We start from the raw sequence: 20,773 nt of genomic DNA, 5'->3' as shown, positions 1-20,773 counted from the left end.
GGAAGATTAGCCCTGAGCTAACATGGAGCACATGTGGCTCATCTTAATTGAGAAGTACTGTAAGTGTAAGCACATCAGATCTCAAAGATTGGTATGAGAAAAAGAATGTAAAGTGTTTCATTAACACTTGTTTATATTGGTTTCGTTCAAACGATTGTTTAAATATATTGGACTAAATAAAATGTATTATTAAAATTATTTTTGCCTTCTTCTTTTTACTTTTTTAAGGGTGGCGACTAGAAAAGGTTAAATGGCATATGCGGCTGGCGTTATATTTCTTTGGACACTGCTGTTCTGGACAGTGTGCTAGACACTACAGACTGCACATATGAGCATGCTTGGTCCAAACTCACAGGTAGCTCACAAGGTGGTTCCGATCCCAGGGAGCTGGGGGAGGAGGGCAGGGAGGGCCTGATCCTCCTCAACCCTTTCCAGGAACTATCTTGTTCCTCTCCGTAGCCAGTGGCCTTTGTGACCATGGACGGCTGTGATTTATTGGTTTGCACACATGATAAAGAAAAAATCCTAAGGACTATCCTACCTTCCCAGGAAGCTGGATTCTCTGTGCACTTAAATCCACTATACCTCCCGAATTCCAGGACAAGGGTGACCACATGGAGCGCTCCTCCATCCTCAGGCATGGGGAGAAAAAGCACAGTTGAATTATATGTGAATCAGCAGAGAGTTTCAACCTGCAGGATTGCCAGTCCAGGCCTGGGACATGAAATGGCAAGATAAGGAGAGACTTTTCGGTTTTTAAAGTTAACTTAGTATCAATGTGTTTCAAAATGCACAAATAAGTGTACGAATGGTTACATCTATTGTTGTGAACACCTATTGTCACCTACTGAGCATTTGCTTTGTGTGTGGCACCATACCATATGCCTTACAAGTTTATCTAGTTTAATCTTAAAAATAAGCCTATCATTTTCATTTCACGGTTGATGGAACTAAGGCTCAGAGGGGTTAAGTCCCTTGACCAAGGTCACACTAGTAAGTGATGGAACCAGGACTTGAACATCAGTCGACGTGGCCCCAAATCTGTGCTCTAACCACTCCACTGTGCTACTCTTTTCACATTATATTCTTCCCCAACAACAGCAACCACGACACTATCAACAATCACAACAGCAGCGAAAGCAGCCAGAGCAAAACCAAGACATTTCCTGGAGAAAGACAGTGTTTGCTAGAATTTTGCCTGAATTACAGTTTCCTATCTCAACACTCGAAATTTTCCTTTTGGTCTACAACAGGGGACACTGGAAGAAACAACCCCCTGAAACTGGCAGCTGTATTACCAGAAGGGTTCTACTTTAGACGGTCATTATAGCGTCAATTTGATTTCTCTCGGAAGAAACTTCTCTGTCTGCAATGGAAGCTACAGCCCCACCAGGACATTCGGCGCTTCCCTCTAGCAAATGTCAGGATTCCAGAGCAGGCTAGAGCTCATGCCTAGCTGAATCTGAACTTTCATACTTTCTTTTCTCCATTTGCCCTGATTGTCTCACAAACTTATTTTTATATTTTATATAGTTTGAATGTATGAAATATTATAATCAAACAAATAAATAGGGGGCTGGCCCCATGGCCGAGTGGTTAAGTTCACACACTCCACTATGGTGGCCCAGGGTTTCGCCGGTTGGGATCCTGGGCGCAAACATGGCACCGCTCATCAGGCCACGTTGAAGCGGCATCCCACATGCCACAACTAGAAGGACCCACAACTAAGATACACAACTATGTACTGAGGGGATTTTGGGAGAAAAAGCAGAAAGAACAAAGAAGATTGGCAACAGTTGTTAGCTCAGGTGTCAATCAAAGCAAACAAACAAATAAATGAATAGTCAATATTCATTTCTGCATTACAGACTTCTGAAAATAGATCTTTTTCATGAAAGAACTATGGACCCCTCGATGGTACACACGATGAATATAAATCTAATTAGACGAGAGGTAATTGTACTTATTTAACCTTAGCATCACAGTTCTCTTCACCTGAGACAGTTGCACTTTAATTGCGGTTTACATGACGGCCATCTGTCAAATATTACTGGGTAAATCACCACAGCTCACTTGACTCAGAGCAAACTGGAAAGTCTGCAAGCTTCCTGCTACATTAGCCAGGACTGACTTGGTGGAGATCAGTTTTGACAGACGGAATTTGAGATTTAACCTTTTTTTCATCATGATGTAAATCTATACGAGTAAATCTTTACACACTGGATGGCATTCCTTGGCCACACACAGGTGAGTTCGGTTAATTAAGGAAGTACAAGCAAACTGCTCTTCAGTCTTATTACATGAAGATGGAAAGGGCTATAGGCAAATTAATCTCTTACTAGAAGAAGAGTTTGTTTTCTTATTTGAAAATGTCAAACTGTTAAAAGCTGTGAAGTAAATAGCAACATTTATGTAACACGTTGCAAAGAAAGATGAGGTTCTTATAGGTATTTAATTTTTACATGGAGAATAGGGATATACATAGAGAAAATTGTATATATGTACTTTTATATATTAAATATATATTTATTTATATACATATGAAATTGGCACAACGAGATTCATCATTTGGAAGTATGCAGTCTTTAAACTTCAGCTTTTAGGCAAGGCAATTCAGTATGGGTTGTATATTGGCAATTTAAAATATTTATATTTGATTTTAATGAACACATAGCAACAAAAGAGTTTTATATCATTGTACCTCTTTTGATTATAATTAGAACCAAATTTTGAATTTATTTAAATATCTGACCAAAGTAATTAGTTTTTTCTTTTTAAAATGTTTGAAAGTGCCTTTTTTATTCATAAATAATAAAATAAATCCTTCAAGATTTGTGGTAGACGATTGTTGTGGATATTTTGGTATGCCAGCGAGACCCGTTTTCGGGACAGAGCCCACCTGTTGGGAGTGCAGGAGGTGAAGGCTCTCAGCCTCTCTCTCCTGGAATTGCCCTCAGTTGAGGACAGCTGACTTTACCCAGCTCACACAAGCTGGTGGGGCTGGCAGGGGAAGAGGAGCCCACATCCAATTACTAGAGTATGTGGGGAAATAAAGGCATGTTCAACCTCTTTGCCTCCAGGTGGGACAACTCTGAAAGGCCACCGAGCTCCAGAGCTCCCTATGGGGTCATCATTTCTTTAGCTACACTCCAGATCAATTTCTCTCTCTGCCCAAACCTACTGCCTTCTCTTCTCCAAGATATGGTTCCTAAGAACACTCTTCAATACGTTGCCCACGTGTGTCTCTTACCTCGGAGTCTGTTTCATGGAGAATCCACTTAAGACATGGAGAAAATCTCTTTAGGTATGCTCAGAGAAGAAAGGTTAACACAGAGTATTTTGATAAACTTCACCAGAAATTCTTTACAACAATTTTAATTCAACAAAATTTATCAAACATCTATGATGTTCTAGGCATTGTGCTAAGCACTGAAGAGATAAAGTTAAATAAAATAGAATTCTTCATCTTAAGGAACTCACTGTCATGAAACACAGACATTACAAGTCAGTATGATCCAATTGAGACAAGCCCTATATTCAGCATAGTGACAAGCTGCTCTGAAAGTATTGAGAACGGAACACTTATCACTCCAGAGACCCACGAGGCGGGAATGACTTCACTAGGGACATTTGAAAAACATCCTTCAAAAGGCTCAGGTCTTTTGAATCACTCTTGTCTTTCTTTCAGATCCCACATCCAATCTCTCAATAGAAGCCGCTCCTCTGTCTTTAAATACATCTAGAATCCAGGTCTCACCACTTCCACTGCTTCCAATCTATGCTAGCCTAACACTTCTCATAGCCAAAGCCTCATAACTGGCCTTCCTGTTTCTACCCTTGCCCCTCATGCTCTGGTGTCAACACAGCAGACAGGAGATTCTGCAAAAATGGAAGTCGGATCATGGATTCCTCTGTCTAAAGTTCCTACCTCATCCTAAGAGCCGAAGAAGACACACTTTCAGGGTCTCAGGCCATCTCCACACTGCCCTCCCATCCTTACCTCTGGGCCTTTCCTTTCTTAGCTCATCTAAGAGTCTCCTCTCACTGTGTTCCAGCCACTTGGCCCATCTGGTCTTCTTGGAACCTGCCAGCACACTCCTGCCTCAGGGTATTTGTACTTGTGCCACTTGCTCTTCCCTCGGCCTGGCTCCCTCCTTCCCCTCCTTCAGGTTTCTTTAATTGTCAACTTCTTCCAGAGGGATTTCCTGACCACCCTTGCCCAGCACAACATATCCTCCTTGCCTGCTTTATTTTTCTTCATACCGCTTCCATCTGCTCTGTTCCTGATTATTATTTATTTTATTTGGAGTTTGCTCTTCCTCACCAGAACATAAGCACCATGAGGGCAGGATCACTACATGTTTTGTTTCTGGCTCCATACCCAACACCCACAATTGTCACAAGAACAGAGTAAATGCCTACTAAATATTTGTTGAATAAATGAATTTTTACAAATAATGAAGGAAAGCAAAAGAAGGATGAAGGCTTTCACTATGAACAATAGTTGGAAAGCATGGAAATCAAAATATTGCTAATCTAGTGTGACTGGAAGGGAGAAATTCTTTGTGGTCAGAGTTGGAAACATAGGTTGCATGTGTAAACCATGGAACATGGTTGTTATGGCTGAAGTGTGGCCCCCTAAAATTCCCATGTTGAAGTTCTAACACCTGGTACCTCAGAATGTGACTTTATTTGGAGATAGGGCTTTAAAGAGTGATTAACTTAAAATGAGGCCCTTAGAGTGGTTTTAATCCAATATGACTGGTGTCCTTATAAAAAGAGAAATTTGGACCTGGACCGTTACAGAGAGAAGTCTACGTGAAGACATGGAGAAGGTGACCATCGTCAGCCAAGGAGAGAGGCTTCAGAAGCCAGTACCGCTAGTACTTTGAGCGCAGACTTCTGGACTCCAGAACTGTGAGGAAATAAATTTCTCTTGTTTAAGCCACCCAATCTGTGGTATTTTGTCACAATAGCCCTAGAAAACTAATACAAAGATATATGCCATTGTAAGGAATTTTGACTTTACCTCACAAGACACTGTCAAATTTTAAGCAGAGATGGAAGTGGGGAAGACTGCATTTGTGGTAAGATGGAGGAAGGACTGGAATAGGGATTAGCCCTGAGCCATGGATGTGAACTGGGAAGTATTTGCAATGGTTGGGATCCAGATCAAGGAGAAGGAAGGGAAGAGGTGAGTACAGAATGGGGAGAGGCATCACAGCCAAGACTGTTGGGACTTAGTGACACATTAGAGGTAAAGGATATTGACACCCACTACAAAATGGAACTTAGTAAAATGCAGACATGCAAAGGGGATGAGATAGTAAAATTACATAAATTTCAGTGGTCTTACACTGGAGAAAATTTCTCAGTATGGAATTTAAGATAGATTGTAGCAGCATTCGTTCTGCTAGAGGTGTGAATAGCACTCATTGAGAAAAGGGGTCTGCAGAAAGAGCTGCAGGCTACATCTTGTCTTGGGGATAATACATACACTCGCAGATTAAAGAATCTGAGAAGTTTGGCAAAGAAGAAACCTCTTGAACTTTGTCCAAAAAAAGTATTACCTATGTTTATTTGATTATAGAAGCCTCTTTTGTGAGGCACCTTTAACCTCTCCCTGAACATGAATACTCTAGAAATTAATACAGTTTGGAAAATAGTGGTGTATCTTGAAGCACTAGAATGGTTCCAAAATAAATTGAGAAGTTTTTTTCTGGATAGTCTCTATTTCCAATAGCAAAACTAGTCAACATTGTCTTAAGAAATTGGCAGAATAAACTCATTAAAGGAATATACTTGGTTTTCCTATGACCTAATTATTACCAGATTTAAAAAAATTCATAATCTTTTGAAAGTAGCACTAATTCTTTCATGTCCCTAAGGGAAAACTACTCACTGCCTTGAAACAAAAACCAAAATATTCTAGGGGCCAGCCAGATGGCATAGAGGTTAAGTTCGCATGCTCTGCTTCAGTGGCCTGGGGTTTGCGGGTTCAGATCCCGGACACAGACCTACACACCACTCATCAAGCCATGCTGTGGCAGCATCCCACATAAAATAGAGGAAGGTTGGCACAGATGTTAGCTCAGGGCCAATCTTCCTCAAGCAAAAAGAGGAAGATTGGCAATGGATGTTAGCTCAGGGCCAGTCTTCCTCACCAAATAAATAAAAAAAAATAAAATAAATAAATAAATAAATAAAATTCTAGTGACTTAAGGGAAAGTGTAGCTCAAACGCAGAGATCTGGGAGCAGTTTTTGACCAGGTTTCTTTGATGCTAGAGCAGTCAAAGTCTAAATTTTCCCACATTCCATCAGTTTCCAAAACCCATGGTGTTTGGGCACAGTGACTCACATGCGATGCGCACATAGGCCTTCCGGCTCTTTGTGGTGCCCGCTGAGCTCCAGGCCACACACTGGCACCAGTAATCTTCAGGCCCAAAGAGTTCTTCCACTTGCTGGCGTGAAATCTCAATGCTCACTTCCCGGACAATGAGACCTGATCAGAGAAAGGTGGATTTAAGTCAGGAGAAGATTTTACTAAAGAAATACAAAACATTATACCATAATTTTTCCCCCACTGATCCTTCCTGATGCCATAGATCAACATCCCAGATACTGTCTTTCAACTCCTCTGATTTTCCTCTGCCTCCAGTTACTTGACTCTCAACTTTTTCATTCTCTTGTTTGCTCTTTCAAATCTTCCAGACTCGCCAGAAGATGAGAATGGAGTACCTCTGCCACTTCACAGAATTACACCTTTCCCCAAATATTCACCCTTCACCAAATTATCTTCCTCTGTATACTCAAATGTGAACTTGAATTTCACATCTTCTAAGGTTTCTACCCTCAGTTGTATAGGTTGTGGGTAAGACATCCATGTGCTGCACACAGCTTTACGAATCTAAATCTTCTTAGGAAGACTTAGTTCAAATGAAATGAGACAGAATCATCTAAAACTATAATTATAAGTGCATAAATCATAAATATATGTGCACATGCATACCCGGTTTTATTATAATATTACCTAGCAATTTACAAATACGTGGTATATTTAACGACTAAATTACTTTAACAGTTGGGTTTCAGTTATTAAGGCACATTGCTTTTTTTGAAAGAAATACTAGCTTTAGTTAACAAACCTCTGCTATTCTATCCAAAGAATGTATGACTTCAAGGTTTTCATGCATAATATTTTGAAAGCCCAAATATTTATAATCACAACGTAACAAAAATCCCGTTAGAGTTGCCTCCAGTTAAAATGCTAAAATATTCAGAATTTATTTCACAGAATTATGTAATCCTAAATAATAAAAATTGAACTAATAATCTGGGAGTATCATTTCAGGGGTATTTATCTCGAGACATCAAAGCCTATTTCAGAGTTTCGTTCTGCAATGTGCCTCTTCGCACTGAGCAGGAAGGGTCATCTAAACAACATATGTCGACAACTGTCAGGTCTCCACACACACTTCCAGAATGGAGTGTCTCATGCGAGATCTAGCAGGGGCACCCTTAGGGAATAGGAGAATTTTCTCTGGGTCAAGTATGAGAACAGTAAGAAAGATTAAATGTGTTGCTTTGTACTGTTTATTCATTCATATATTCATTTATTCACTGAATAAATATTTATTAAGTATCAATTATGTAAAAGATATTGCAGTGGGCACTTGTGAATCTCTGATGAGTAAGGTCGCCATTGCCCTCAATGAACTTATGTTATTGTGAGGAGGGCACAGATTAACTACAGATTACCCAATTTATTACTTTATTACAATTGTGTTCAGTGCTACAAAGGAGAAGTATAGGGACAATGAGAGCAAATAACAAGGGGACTCAATTTAGTATGAAGGATCCAACATGAGGTAGGTTTGGGAGAGGGACAGGCTGTACGGGAAGAAGCCGGAAAGAGCATAAGCAGATTGGGAATCCAGGAGAAGACAACTAAGCCCTAGCCACAGAGAACAGCGGCATGAGATGAAGCTGGAGACAAGAAAGGGACCAGTCTACTACAGTCTTGTAGACCGGTGGTTCTCAACGTGCGGCCCCCAGAACAGTTTCATCGGCATCACCTGGGAACTTACTGGAAACGCAAATTCTTGGGCCCCACTCCAGACTCACTGAAAAAAGCTTTGAGTTAGGCCAGCAATCCGTGTTTCGACAAGCCCTCCACGAATTCTGAGGCATGCTACAGTCTCAGAACCACGGTTGCACACCATATTTAGGATTTGGGATTTCCTTCTGAGAGTCATGGATATTATTAAAGTATTTTAAGCAAGTAGATGACATAATCAGATGAGAATTTAATATTTATATATATCATACGTACAAGACAGAGAGTTATTTCCAAAAAGTTATGATTTCTTAAAATATTTGATCTTGACTTCTTGGTATAGGTGACATGAAAGTGGTGTCATCTGGATATCCTAAAAAGTGTTCCAGATCTTATTCTAAAACCTAGCACATGCTCAAATGGGTAAAAGTGCCCAGGGAAATTAAGGACCACCCGACAGAAGTAGGTGCTGTCCCATGGCGGGGAATAAACAGTGTTTCCCGTCAGGAGCTGGTGGGGTGGAGTCAGAGAAACAACTAGCCCTTGGGGCCACTCACGAGTCCCTGAACTGGAAGGAAGCCCAGGAAAGTGGGTTTTACAAGCCAAAGGCAGGGCAAGATCCTGAAGGGATCAAAAAATTTAAGTATATTTAAAATTATTTTAAAGTTTTGAAAATTAGTAATCCTTTTATGTTTACACAATTATCAGTTTAAAAAGAATTTTCAAATGACTGGCACATCCCAACGCCCCACCCCTCTAAGTAAAGATTAGTATATTATTTTAGCCAATGTCCAACTAACAAAACAACCTCCACAGTAAAAATCCCAACTTATGAACACTACTTTCCTGGTCTCTGTTGAGGCCTCCCATTTTCCTCTTATTGTAGTATTCTCATTTTCCTGATAGCTAGAAATTCATGCAAAGATGGAGCACAGCTCTTTCCTCTTCTCCCCCAACCTTTCTTTTTAAAACACCTTCCGATGTGGAAGACTTTTGCCCGTTGTACTTATCGATACCTTCTCTCTTCGTGCAGAAGTTCAGTTACTGGAAACAACGCTCTTCGTTTAAATGTTGTTGCCGTGCATTTACAGCCACCAACGGGCTGGCAAACCTGCAGAGCGTATTTCCTCAGCACCACGATGGCTCTTTCCAAAACGCAGAGCAGCAGCAAACGGGCTCAGGATATTAAAACCACACACAAATATTTTGTGTCCCAAGATGATAACTTCAGGTTTCAATGCCCCTCTCTTACTTAAAGCAATTACAGGAAACCTAATTAAATGCCAGGGGAACTGCAGGGGGACCACTGTATCCTTTAGCCCAAATAGGCTCATGGATGTTTCCGCTGACCACAAATCTGAAGCCTTTTAAGAAGCCACAGGCAGACCCTCCTGCTGCAGGGATTATTCACGGTATGAATGTTCTGAATTGTGCGGCCCAGGCTCCCTGTGGGCACAGGAGTCAAGCACACACCGATTTTTGTCTTCATCTGCACAGACGCCCCATTCAGGAGGAGATGGCTCAGTTACAGTTGTGTACAGTTGTACTGCCATATGCCCAAAGTTTGCATTCCAACTTTTGGTCAACAACACGAGAACAAGAAAGAAATGAAGCATGAAGTCCCTAAACACTTACAGCTTAGAATTCCCTAGAATCAACTGCATTATTCAGACTCTGAGTTACTTGGTTGCATACCATGTTTTCATTGCCATAGGTAAGTTCATTACCATGACATTTTGTTCATCAAACCAGAGGCTAGTGGTTTGGGTAAAAGTAGGTAATATCCTTTCTCTTTGAAACTAAAATTTCAAATATGCTTGAAGTCTTGAGATGGAAAAAGCAAGCTGCCTTGAAATTCGAAATGCCATCAGCATTACTTCCAGGGCAGGCTGCTTTGAAGAGCATTTGGGAACTTGAAATTGGTTTCAGGTTATTTAAGGGTGGGGGGGAAATGCTTCAGTCTACAGGATTTACTCGAGACAAATGCGTATTTTTCATCACATCTGATAACATCAAAGATTTCCCATCAATCTTCTTCCTTTAATAGCAGCATCTCGAGGATGGTTGCTGTTTGAAGTTTGCGGTGATTTGCTTTTATAATAGGATTCATCGTGGTTTGGGAGTCAGAGTGCAGGAAAGTAATTAGCATGCTATACCAAGAAGTCTTATAATGAGTACGAACATGCACTTGTTAACAGGGAGTTTCAAATGATTTTAGAAATCCAGGTGCAAATGCAACCCTCTGATTGGATCTCTGTGAGATTATACCTGAATATGGCAATAAAATCTGGTAAATGACATTTATTAATTATCTCTAGCATAATTTTAACTTCATAATAGTGGTCAGGCATCACAAATCGTGTTTTTCTAGGAGATTATTATAAAGTGATCACAAACACATGATAAAAACTGTTATATAATTATTCAAAACATTATCCATATTCCTCCAGAAATGTAATCTATAGTGCTGTCAACATATATTAAAAGGCTACTAATGTTAAAAATTATGTTAAGTCCCAGAAATGTAAAGATGCACCAAACATTACCTCCAGCTTTGTGCTGTTCACTTATCTTGTTTATTAGATAGGTGATCCTCAAAAAGCACGCATCATCTTAAAAGATTTTTTTAAAAGTGGTCATCAGGTCTGCACCTTCTGGTACCCCACGTGTTTCACTAAAAGCATCCTAATTGCACATTAGACTTAGGTGTTTTGTGTGCCTGAGTTGTACTTCTCATTCCTCCCAATTACTTTATCTTTCATGCAGCACAGGGAAGTCTGGAGGCATCATATTGTGCAGACCTGGCAATTCTACTTCTTCTAGCACTCTCCCTACTGGGAGAAGAGCTGCAGAGGTCACTCTACCAAATCTCATTATAGCACATTCGCAGTTAGGACTTGGGTTGGTGGGAAATGTACAAAGCTGCAGGTAAGGATGTTCTGGAATATATTACAACAGGTTATTGAATTAGTGTGGTCTCTTTTTCATGCTTTCATCCAGAGCTTAATCCTGTCAGTTTTCACTAATATGATCTGAAATATGAAACACATCAGTTCTAGACGTCCTAATATAAATTAAATCACACAAAAACCCATCATTATTTAAAGGAATATCATACCATAAAGAACTGAAAATTATTTTAGCAATTTATAACTCTCACTAAAAAGATGACCTCTTGAAAGGCAGAACTTTACAATCAAGACATTGTTTTATGTTATACAACGTCATTTGACAATCTTTGAACTGTATCAGGAAAAGAAGACACTGTAAACATATAATTTACTAACTTTTCTCCGAAATGTTTTCCTTGAATTTTTAATATAATATTTAATATATAAACAGGCCATTTAATTAACTAAAATTACTTTGTGTAATTGGGAATTACAACTTACCGATGTATTAGATGTATTGTGAGTATAAATTTGTTAAAATTACATTTACCATCTTTGTGATCAAGATAAATTTACCCAAAAGTTAGAGAATAACATAGTTGCGACTGAATGGTTCCAGAGATTTGCTTGGAAGCATTTCACACCTAGGTCATTGACCTGATTCCTTGTTATGTGATAATTTCTAGCCAGTTGGTTCTGTTTGGCATTCTATGTCCATTGCGGATGTGTGTTTGTTTTGTTATATTTTTGTTTTGTCTAGAACTGAGAAGGAAACATTCATTGGATTGTGTATCTGGAGTTGGGAGACTTCTAGTGCTTCTAGAATGCTATATGACAGCCATAGATAAATGCAATTTTCCCCTTTGAAACTTGAAATTTTAATTGCAAGATGATACTTCAATAGAACGACAAATGATACTTACTCTGACAATGCCAACCCTCTTTTCCCCTTTCCATCACACGCGTGTCAGCTTTTTATTTGACTTTCCAACCACCATCAAGCTTAGAGCTGCAAGTATCAAGGATAATTGGAGTGGTGGGCATGCAAAATATTCTCTCTTACATGCAGGTTTGTAATGAGTTGATAGAAATTAATCCTATCAGCTTTGGCCCATCATTTAATTCCTATTTTTAACCATCATGATGAAAAACCTTTTGAATCTCTGTTCCAAGAAGCCTTTCTGAGACCAAAATGGGAACTAAAATGCTTTCTGCAATTAACCTCTGCCTTGCGTGTCAATGTTCTTTAGAATATAAAGAAGCAGTTTTATAAAAACATGATGGCAATTTGTTTAATTTGGAAGGGCACGAAGCACATTCCACTGAGACAGCAAATGCATTACTCATCTGAAGATTTTTCCTAAAACATCAAATTTATTATATATATGTTGGAATGTATATTTCAACACTTTTCTTTGAAAGTATAATTCTTAATAATTATCTAAATCTAACTACTTGGATTCCTTTCTGTCCTTATTTCACACAATTCATTAGTAATTTCAACAGAATTAATTTTAACAAAATTTTTAAAAAGATTCCAATCAATAAGGCTGGGGAATAATAATGCGTTCTTGGGGATCTCTTTAACTGTGTACTTGTGAAGTGTAGACCTGCTATTACTCTTGTCCAGTCATTCATTCCATAGGGATTTACTGAGACTCTACTCTGTGCCATGCACTCTTCTATGTGCCGTGGATACAGCGGTAAAGAAGGCAGATAAGGTCCCTGTCCTCCTGTGGGTGACACTCCATTGTAGAGACTGTTCTTCAGCACCTACTTCACACACGGGAGTCACCAAGGTAGCCATAGAGATGAACTTCTCACGATCCTTCCTTCAGAAGTTTATTGTCTGATACTAGAGATGAAAATAGGAGTTAACTGAGTTAAGGGACTCTGTCATACGCATTGTATATCCATCAGTAAAGTAATGGGCACAAATATCGTCTAGTTAATGTGAGCTAAATGAATGATTTGTACATATATAGCTATAATACAAAGTAACGTTAAGTTCCAGATATAGGTAAATTTAATTGTAACTCAGAAGAGCAAAGGTAACTAGTATTTTTTGAACATCTACCCTGTGTCTCAGTAGATCTGCATACAAGTTCTTGGGGATCAGCATTGCTGTACCCATAATATAAGTAATGAGCAGAGAGCAGAATTTCAACAATTGTTGACACAGCCAATAATTACAGAAATCAGGATTTGGATCGACATTTGTCTGAATCCAACGTTCCTGTTCTTTTCACTGCACCAATATTTCTCAAGCTGTGTCTCAAAATAGTATTCTTTGGTCAAATAAGTTTGGGGATTTCTGCTTAATACATCTTCCTCTTAGAAACTCAGAACACCCATCAGGATATTGAAGGCATTGATCAGAGGTTCTGCCATAAAGAAGTCTGTTTAATCGGAACTGCCGCCATTTCTCTAAATTTATTAACCCATAGAACCCTACGGTCAACATAAACACAGAATCTCATCTTTTTACAGCTTTCAGTGTGGTTTTGTTTAGCACTTTCCAGATGTTGATCTACTGAATAAAAGTCGTCCGTTACTTGGAAAATTCTGAAAAGCCCATGAAGAAAGCTATAGTGAAATAGCTTCAGACGGAGAAACCAGGGAAAACATGGGGAAATGGAATATTTTAGTTTGATGCTGAAGGATAGTTTGGTTTAAAGACTTAGAGAGGAATCAGAGACACAAAGTCAAAAGGCAGAGATGAAAAACACGGAGAAGTACAGAAGCGAGTAGTTTCCGTGAACTGAGTAAAGACCATGGAATTGCTGCAGTGCATACCCACGTTTCGGTCAGCCATGGACTGCATACATGGCAGTGGTCCCATGCGATTAGTACCATAGAGCCTACGTGTGTAGTAGGCTATCTCATCTAGGTTTGTGTAAGTACACTCTACGACGTTTGTACAATGACTAAATCACTTAATGCCACATTTCTCAGAACGTATCCCCTTTATTAAGCGATGCATGACTGTAGAGAGAAGGGAGATTCCTGGTGAGCCTTAAATGGCAGCTAGAAAACTTTGTCCTGTGGAGTGAGGAGCCTGTGAAAATTATAAATTGTAATTAGTGAAATGACATTTTTTTAATTAAGATTATGATAGTTAACATCCTTGTGAAATTACAGTTGTACATCATTATCAGTCATGTTGTAGGTACACCACTTCACCCCTAGTGCCCTCCCCCCACTCCCCTTTCCCCTGGCAACCACCGATCAGTTCTCTTTGTCCATATGTTAACTACCACCTATGAGTGGAGTCATACAGAGTTCGTCTGTTAAATGACATTTTTAAATGACATTTTTTAAAATCACATATACTTTAGGAAGTTTAACCTGTCTCAACTAGTAAACAAGACTAATCTGATTTACTTTAATGGAATTTTAATCATTTTAATTTTAATTATTATTACAAAATTTTTCAGATCTATGATCTTACATCATCCTTTAATTATAAGCCTTAACAGCAGTATTCTTGGTGACCCTCTGAAAACAGTCTGACAATGGAAACCAGGCACATATATCCAGAATAGTAACTATGCATACTGTGGGCTTTCATTTTGTACTTATCCCGAATGATTTAGAAACAAGTCATAAGAGCAATCACTTCTGGAATGACTGCCACTTATAAAGCTCACACACAAGATATTGGGGACGGCTATTTGTTTATCTTAAAGGCAATACATTTCATATTATTAAGGAAATTTTTAAACCAAATTGTAGAGGTTCATTTTTTAAAAAATTCAACTCATCCAGGCCATATTATTACAACTGGGGGGGCTAACAAATATTCACCTAACACATAACAACCTAGTGATTTATTTAGATAAGAAAATAAATTCCTGTTCTGTGTTTACTATCTGGCTTTTGGAAAATCTTAAATTCTTCAAGACTTGGTTTCCCAGCTTGCAAGAGGCTAAAAATCTGTTTTAGGTTGTGAGAAAAGAAATGATATATTAGCTACAAAATTATTTGAAATCTAGGTGCCAGCCCGGTGGTGCAGCGGTTGAGTTCCCACGTTCCGCTTCGGTGGCCCGGGGTTCGCTGGTTCGGATCCTGGGTGTGGACATGGCACTGCCTGTAAAGCCACGCTGTGGCAGGCATCCCACATATAAAGTAGAGGAAGATGGGCATGGATGTTAGCTCAGGGCCAGTCTTCCTCAGAGAAAAGAGGAGGATTGGCAGCAGATGTTAGCTCAGGGCTAATCTTCCTCAAAACAAAAAAAGTATTTGAAATCTATAAAATTCCTTTTAATTATACTGTATTATAATAACAATTATTTTGAGAATAAAACTGTATTCTATTCACAAAATTACCATTGGAGGTACTAATGTAGACTTTGCAGAGGGGTGAGGCACCCTGATTGAAAATTATATTAGGCACATAGATAAGAAAGACATGGCTAGTTTTGGAAATTTTCAGCAGAGTTGGGAGTTAGGTCTGGGTGGAGAGGTCGGTTGTCCAGGGCAATGAAGGTATGGCTACGATATTTAGAAATGGAGTTTGAAAAGCAGGAATGAGTTCTAGTGATTTGCATGTAAGTTTCTTGTCCTTCAGCCAAGTCACCTAGGATTTTACTAACCCCCTAGGATCCCCACTATATTAAAGTGTAGAGAGAGCCACCTACCCTGATGTGATGAGTGGGAGAGTCTACATATTTCAGAAACCAAAATGCTTGCACGGCTCATCCACTAGGAGTTCCTTATGTTGCTATTCCATTACACAGGTGAGGCAGGGACACCAAGAAACTGAAGGGAAATTACTAAGTAGGCTAGTTCTGACAAATTTGGGGCATGACAAGCAAACTTCCATATTTTAATGAAGATTTAAAATTGATGAGTGCAATCACTTCTTCTAGAGTCTTTCTTTACTTTCCAACTAGAGATGAATTCTGTCAGGGTGGAGATATTTGTTTGTTACATGTGGTCTAGAACAATATCTGGCACATTGTAAACACACAACAGATATTTGTTGAATTAATGAAATAATATTTTCCCCAGGATGCTTTTACATACTTATTTAAAGGATATGTGATTATGTCCGAATATATATTAAGAGGAAAGGAACTTCCATTCATGATGGCAGTCATACCTCCTACCCTAGCCAGAAAGACATCATCAAAAGCTTTGAATTAAACTTTGAACATGCTTGGCATTCACGCTAAGAGTGGGGGGGGGGGAAAGTGGAGTTATCCTAATGCTTTTTAGAGCCTCCAAAATTGTTTATAATAGCTGCGTGAACACAGATCAAGGACCAATGAAAGATTCTTTTTTCTCTTTCTTTTTTAAAAAGAAATCTAATATGCAAGAATGACTCATTAATTTACAAGAAGAACGAAAATTTTAACTTGTGAAATTTCAAGTAGAGATGAAAAATATTAGCATTTCATATTTTCAAGTCAGGAGTATGTTGTTTGAACTCCTGCCAAAACACCAATTTTCAATTTTAACTTTATATAGGGACTGAGAAATAACTGAAATTTCCAAAATATTTCTATATATTCTGAGATCTTTGCTTCAAATCATTCTTTTATCATGCCAAAGGAGTAATGATTTAATGAAAACAGTGCAACCAATTATAATGCATTTAAATCTTCTTTTTTTTAATACAGAGAGCGTCTCTTTGTGCTTCTGATGATTCTAAGTTACATATACTTAGTTTTTGATAAACATAAGGCTTTACGGAGAATTCCAGAAGACAATACTGGTCCAGATACAATTAACGTGACTGACATATGATCTTTGGAGAAGGGTCTGGTTCTAATTCTAGTTCTTCCAGTGAGTAGATTTATGACCTTGGGAAAATTCCTTTACCTCACTAAGTATCACTTTCCTCAACAGAAAAATGGGAATTAAAATTCCTAAGTCAATGGGTTGTTTTAAGGACTGAATGAGGTGATACATGTAAAACTCTTAGCAGAGTGACCCCTTAATATGAGCAAACTCATATGATTTGAGAAGCTAGAATAATTTATGCTGTGCCAGTTACTAAATAACTCCCCTCATTTCAGAGGCTTTACAAAAATCAAAGACTATTTTTCCAGCACAAAAGTCTCCAGGGAAGCTGTCCTACACGAGCTTTCTCAGTGATCTGAGCTTCACCTATCTTGAATCTACATCCTCTCAACCATGGCTACCAGGATCTCTGAGCTAGGAGAAGAGAGCACAGAGAACTCACACCTGCTCTTAAATGCCTCGGTTCGGCAGTGGCAACACAACTTTCATTCACAGCCCGTTGGCTAGAAGCAATCACCTGGTACTGCTGAACTGCATGGATGCCAGGACATGTAGTACTCCTGTATGCCCAGGAAGGAGAGGAGAAATAGATCTGAGTATTAGAAGTCCTACTACAGCAGAACTAATAAAGTTACTTCAATAAGAAAAACCAGGAATTGGATTTTTAAGAAATCACAATGACACTGAAATACTAAAAATTATCAGGTCAAATAAAATTTGGATTATTGTTTTTTGTGTTATGGAAGTCTATACTGACAGAGAGTTAAATATAGGAAAAAATAGAATATCAGATGAAAAGGAAGAAAACCAGATTGTTGTTCCTAGCTTGGCTACCATCATGAGTAACTGTAGGTAGGGCATTAAATTTCTCATTTTCTTAAACTTTCAATCAGTAAATAGGTAAAAAGTCTTTTCCCAGTGTGCTTCACAGGACTGTTATGAGATCAAAAGTAGTCTTTAAGAGAAAGTACCTTTATAGACAGACTGCGTGGCAAAGACTGCCAGCATCTTCCTGGGACCACAACTTGACCATGTTTTCTAGTTTCCTTTCCTTTAGAAGTAGCCGCAAAAGCAATGCTAATCAATAGAATATGAGTGGAAGGAACATGTACCTTTTCTTGACCAAGCTGTTGAAGAAAGTGGTGAGTGTCCTCTTTGCTATCTTTCCTTTTCTACTAGCTAGATGCAGAAGAGGATGAGGCTTGAGAGGATGGCAGAGCCACAAGACAGAAGGAGTCTGGGTCCACGACTGGTCAAAGGGAACAGACCTGCCCAACAACTAAGGGTGCCTTCCTGCAACTGTTATGTAAACAGATGTATCATTCTATCATGTTTGAGCCATTCTATCTTTGGGGAGGTCTAATTGTTACTGCATGTTAGCATAATACAGATTTAAATGATGTAGACTATGTATAACATGCTTGGCATGCAGTGGGTATTCATAAATGAATACCAGGAGATAAATGGATGAAGAAAATACTTATTAATCCCATAACATTTGGTCTTTTTTTTACCATGATTCAGTGCTTAGCTCCAAAATCCTAAAAAGATTTTTATTTGGCAACATCTTGTCAGATATACAAAGAAGAATTTCTATTAATTCTGAGAGTTTCCAAATATCTGAATGTGTGATTTTAATATTTATGCTCAAAATGCTATAAAACAGAGGAATCTGTGTATGTAGCAAAAATATTAATTTCAAAATGTTTTCCTTGAAATATTTTTCAAGATAGCACTTCCAACATAAATGTTGAACAAACAAATTGATGCAAAACACTAGGTTATAATGTTTTATTAGCAGTATCACTTTCTTTATAATCAATCTTATTTTGGTGTTTTCACAAGACATAGAAAAACTTAAACTTGAACGACAGAAGAGTGACACCTGATTCTGAATATTGTGTGTAAACTGTAATATCTTCATGTCCATTCTGCACTAGCATCACAAAGAAAAAGAAAGAAGGAAAACGATTATTTCCCACCATGAGCTCCAATTCCCTGAGATATTTATGTAACTACATCATACTGCCAAGTGAACAGTCATGTGCCTGTTCATGTCTCCAGGCAAAGTTTTCTTCTCCTTCCTTTCTTTTACAAACATATCCTCTTCAAAGGATACATGCCTAGTGAATAAACACTCTCCAGGGAGACCAGGAAAGCTGACTATTTAATATGTACAGCTCAACGTCATGAGGTGTGGAATCACAGTAAGTCATATTTTGTGATTATACTAACACTAATAGATGATGACATATGCATGACGAGCCATGTTTTTAGTAAAGGGAAATTAGTGGATGGGACTACCCAGTCTGAAGGATCCATACCACGTGCTGACAAACAAAACTGGGCTTCAGCACAAAGTGGATATGCCATATAGACAGTAAATACATGCACCTAACATCACTGTGTACATTTATATGTGTATCTTTCATCAACTATTTTATTTTATCTACCAGTTGGAATGCATTTACTTCACACCCTATTATAAGCCCATTTAGTCACATTTCTGTCAGATCCCACTTGCATATGCAGTGTGGAATAAAGCAGTAGTTAATAAATGTCCTTGGAAATATGTTTAGAGATAAGTAATGAACTGCTGAATCTAATCACAAATGTACATTTTTACTCTCAGAATCATAAAATAAAGATAGTTTGATCTATTACATACATATATGGAAAAAGAGAAATCAGTATAGAGCAACCATATAAAAGGAACCTGGTTTATTACTCTTGAATGAATATACTGTAGACAAAAAAATAAAATGTTACCGTAACTGTTCAAAAAACCCTACGCAAAGGAAATACCAAATAAGGATGCAGAGTCAACCTTCCCGTCGTGAGTGCTTTTGGGTCACCACTCCACAGGCTGGTGGCGTCGGCCCAGGCCCACAGCGCGCGGAACTGCAGGACTCTCCGAATGCCAGCCCTCCCGCACCGCCCTCTCGCAGGTCCTGCTCCGGCTGACCACAGGCTCGCTTTAATTTACAGCAAGATGGTCTGACAAGCACACTGGTAGGAGAGCAGAGATGGAATACAGACCAAGTACAGATAAAAAATCTGTTCACCTTGAAAAATACAAATAGGACTTTTAGGTAATAATGGACACGGATGAAACTACTGAAAAACGGAGAGGAACAAAATCGCTTCTTTTAATAATTTTCATAATCCCTTTATCTTCTATCCCCATCTCTCTCCAAAATCCAACATCTGTACACTTCCTACATCTATACTTACTTAAATAATATAGATTTATGTTCCCTGCACATACCTCATAAACGTCAACTCATCGCCACACCCCAAAGCTTCTTGCTACTCAGCAGGTTTCAGGTTTGTTTAAAAATCCTATCATGTGGGTGCTCCCTGAGCAGCACTTTGAACTTCCGTCCCTATTAAAAGTGAAGAGGGATCTGGCGTCCTGAGAAAAATAGTGATAGCTCACGGCTATTATTAATATGTTCCTGACTATGAAATAAAGCACAGTGCTTTAAAAAAATTAGAACATATATGACAAAGTGAGGGAACAAAAGGCAAAAATAAAATTTAGCAGGTAAAAGGGACCACATACAATCTTGCCAAAGGTGCGTGTTTTACATAATGCTGCAGCTGGGACTTCACAAAGGAAATCTCTGCACTTTTTATTTCTGGTTCAGAGGATTTACATGCTCCTTCTAATGATCTGGGCCTTCAGCACTGGGTAATGTCTCCCAGGCCCCAGCTTAGCGCTCATGCAAAATTGAAGCACTTTGGAGGCGCTTTAGTAGCTGCAGATGAATCTCAATGTGCAGGAAAAGGCGTAATGGCTGTTTAGCACTTGCTAGGAGAAGCTGAGGAAATCAGGGGGAAAAATCTATTGAACTCCAGCCATCTGGGAAGCCAACTGAGAGCGACTGCATTAACAACGTGTTTACATTCCCATTGTGTTGCTAGGCCAAGCAAAAGGGTGTGTGCGTGTGTGCGGTGTGTGTGTGTGTGTGTGTGTGTAGAGGAAATTGTCAAGTGAAGCTCTTTTGATTGTATTGGCTATTTCGGTTTGGTTTTGGCAACTATGTGGGGAAAGAATTTTCATGAGAAACGTGG

The 20,773-nt window shown here is 38.8% G+C and overlaps 1 protein-coding gene across 4 annotated transcripts in view; it reads right to left on the bottom strand.

Annotated features, from left to right (window-relative positions):
• Positions 1 to 20,773, bottom strand: part of UNC5C (unc-5 netrin receptor C) — a 357,794-nt gene that overhangs the window by 113,396 nt on the left and 223,625 nt on the right. For all 4 annotated transcript variants that reach the window (XM_008529402.2, XM_070614239.1, XM_008529401.2 and 1 more), the window contains exon 3: positions 6,360 to 6,503. In XM_008529402.2, the coding sequence (XP_008527624.2) occupies positions 6,360 to 6,503 (144 nt within the window). The remainder of the gene's footprint in view (positions 1 to 6,359; positions 6,504 to 20,773) is intronic.

This window comes from Equus przewalskii, chromosome 3, assembly GCF_037783145.1.
Source record: "Equus przewalskii isolate Varuska chromosome 3, EquPr2, whole genome shotgun sequence".
Classification (NCBI taxonomy): domain Eukaryota; kingdom Metazoa; phylum Chordata; class Mammalia; order Perissodactyla; family Equidae; genus Equus; species Equus przewalskii.
Note: the sequence above shows the minus strand (reverse complement) of the source record. Positions and strands in the feature narration are given on the sequence as shown.